General features: G+C 34.8%; 1 protein-coding gene across 1 annotated transcript; it reads right to left on the bottom strand.

Annotated features, from left to right (window-relative positions):
- Window positions 1-743: 743 nt before the first annotated feature.
- Window positions 744-1,472, bottom strand: LOC137834333 (uncharacterized). Its single transcript, XM_068642391.1, has 2 exons — window positions 1,363-1,472; window positions 744-1,269 (listed from the first exon to the last, which is right to left on the bottom strand). The coding sequence occupies exons 1-2, from the start codon at window positions 1,470-1,472 to the stop codon at window positions 744-746; spliced, it is 636 nt and encodes a 211-aa protein (XP_068498492.1).

A 1,472-nucleotide genomic window follows, 5' to 3' on the forward strand; every position in this document is an offset into this window, starting at 1 on the left:
TCTTATTAGTAACTCATCCAACTCTGTGTTAAACTCCTCATCTACAATTGTAGATGGTCATGCTTCTTCTGCTAGACCTGCGCCTTAGAAAAATAATACTTGTCCACAGGCTATGCTATATAAGCTCCAATTTGATATGGAGGCATACAGGGATTGGGTTGCCCAAAAAATGTAATTTTTTAAACCTTTAACTCACTCAAGCGAGATACGCCTAGGGGAGGTTGACGTGTCATGTGTATAAGTGAAATCTCGCCTAAGCAAGATATGTATCGCTTGGGTGAGATCACTCCAGAGAGCACCCCCTTTTACAAATACTTAACTCACCCACGTAAGCTATATCCCGCCCAGGTGAACTATATCCTGCCCAGGCGAGTTTCTTTGCACCAAAAATTTATAAGTTTATGCAAAAACATGCATTTTATCAACTAATATAAAAAAATATATTAAAATAAACAAATCAACAGTAAATGAATAACATTTGTACTCAGTTTCCTCCCAATAAGCACTTGTTTAACGTCATATACCTTGACGCCTATTTCTTTAAGGTTCATTTAAAAGAATCACGATGTTGAGTTCTTCCTTCTCATTACCCAAATATGGCTTCACCCTTTGACCATTTACTACCCAACTTCTATATGATATTGGGTCATCTAACTCTTTTGCTCCATAAGGCTTAACTTCCTTAACAATATAAGCCTGACCACTTAGATTTTAGCTTTTCAGGAAAAAGTCTCAATCTAGAATTAAACCAAGAGCACAAATTGGCCAATATGAAAATTTCTTTCCAAAATCTTCTTGTGATGATAGTTTTTTGTGCGTTCCTTATAAAGCTTTGAGAAACTATATCCATTTAATCTCATCTCCTCAAGTTCCTGAATTTGGAGTTTTCTCTTCTCCCCAACAACTTTAGCATCTAAATTTAATATCTTCAATGCCCAACATGCCTTGTGTTCCAATTCCACTTGAAGATGACATGCTTTCCCATAGATCAACTGAAATGGAGAAAAAGCAATAGGGGTTTTATATGCAGTCTGATAAGCCCAAAAAGCTTCATCAAGCTTGATTAACCAATCTTTTCTAGATGAAGCCATTGTTTTCTCTGAAATTCTCTTTATTTCTCTATTAGAAACTTTTGATTGCTCATTTGTTTGTGGATGATAGGATGAAGCTACTTTATTACTAACCCCATAATGTTCTAAAACTTTTTTCAACTGGGTATTACAAAACTGAGAGCCACCATCGCTAATCAATACTCTAGGAGTACCAAACCTACAAAAAATATTCCTTTTGAGGAATTTAATTACTATGGTCTTAGCATTTACTTTTTGTGATGGAATTGCTTCTACTCATCTAGATACATACTCAACTGTCAAAAATATATACTCATTTGAAAAAGAAGATGTCAATGGTCTTGTGAAATCAATTCCCCAATAATCAAAGACTTCAATTTCTTGAATGTTTTGTAATAACAT

This window comes from Phaseolus vulgaris, chromosome 5, assembly GCF_000499845.2.
Source record: "Phaseolus vulgaris cultivar G19833 chromosome 5, P. vulgaris v2.0, whole genome shotgun sequence".
Lineage (NCBI taxonomy): Eukaryota > Viridiplantae > Streptophyta > Magnoliopsida > Fabales > Fabaceae > Phaseolus > Phaseolus vulgaris.

Coding starts and splice junctions, on each gene's coding strand:
- LOC137834333 (XM_068642391.1), bottom strand. CDS start 1,472: ATGTTATTACAAAACATTCAAGAAATTGAAGTCTTTGATTATTGGGGA. Junction 1,270..1,362: donor TATATATTTTTGACAGTTGA/GTATGTATCTAG, acceptor TATTTTTTGTAG/GTTTGGTACTCCTAGAGTAT.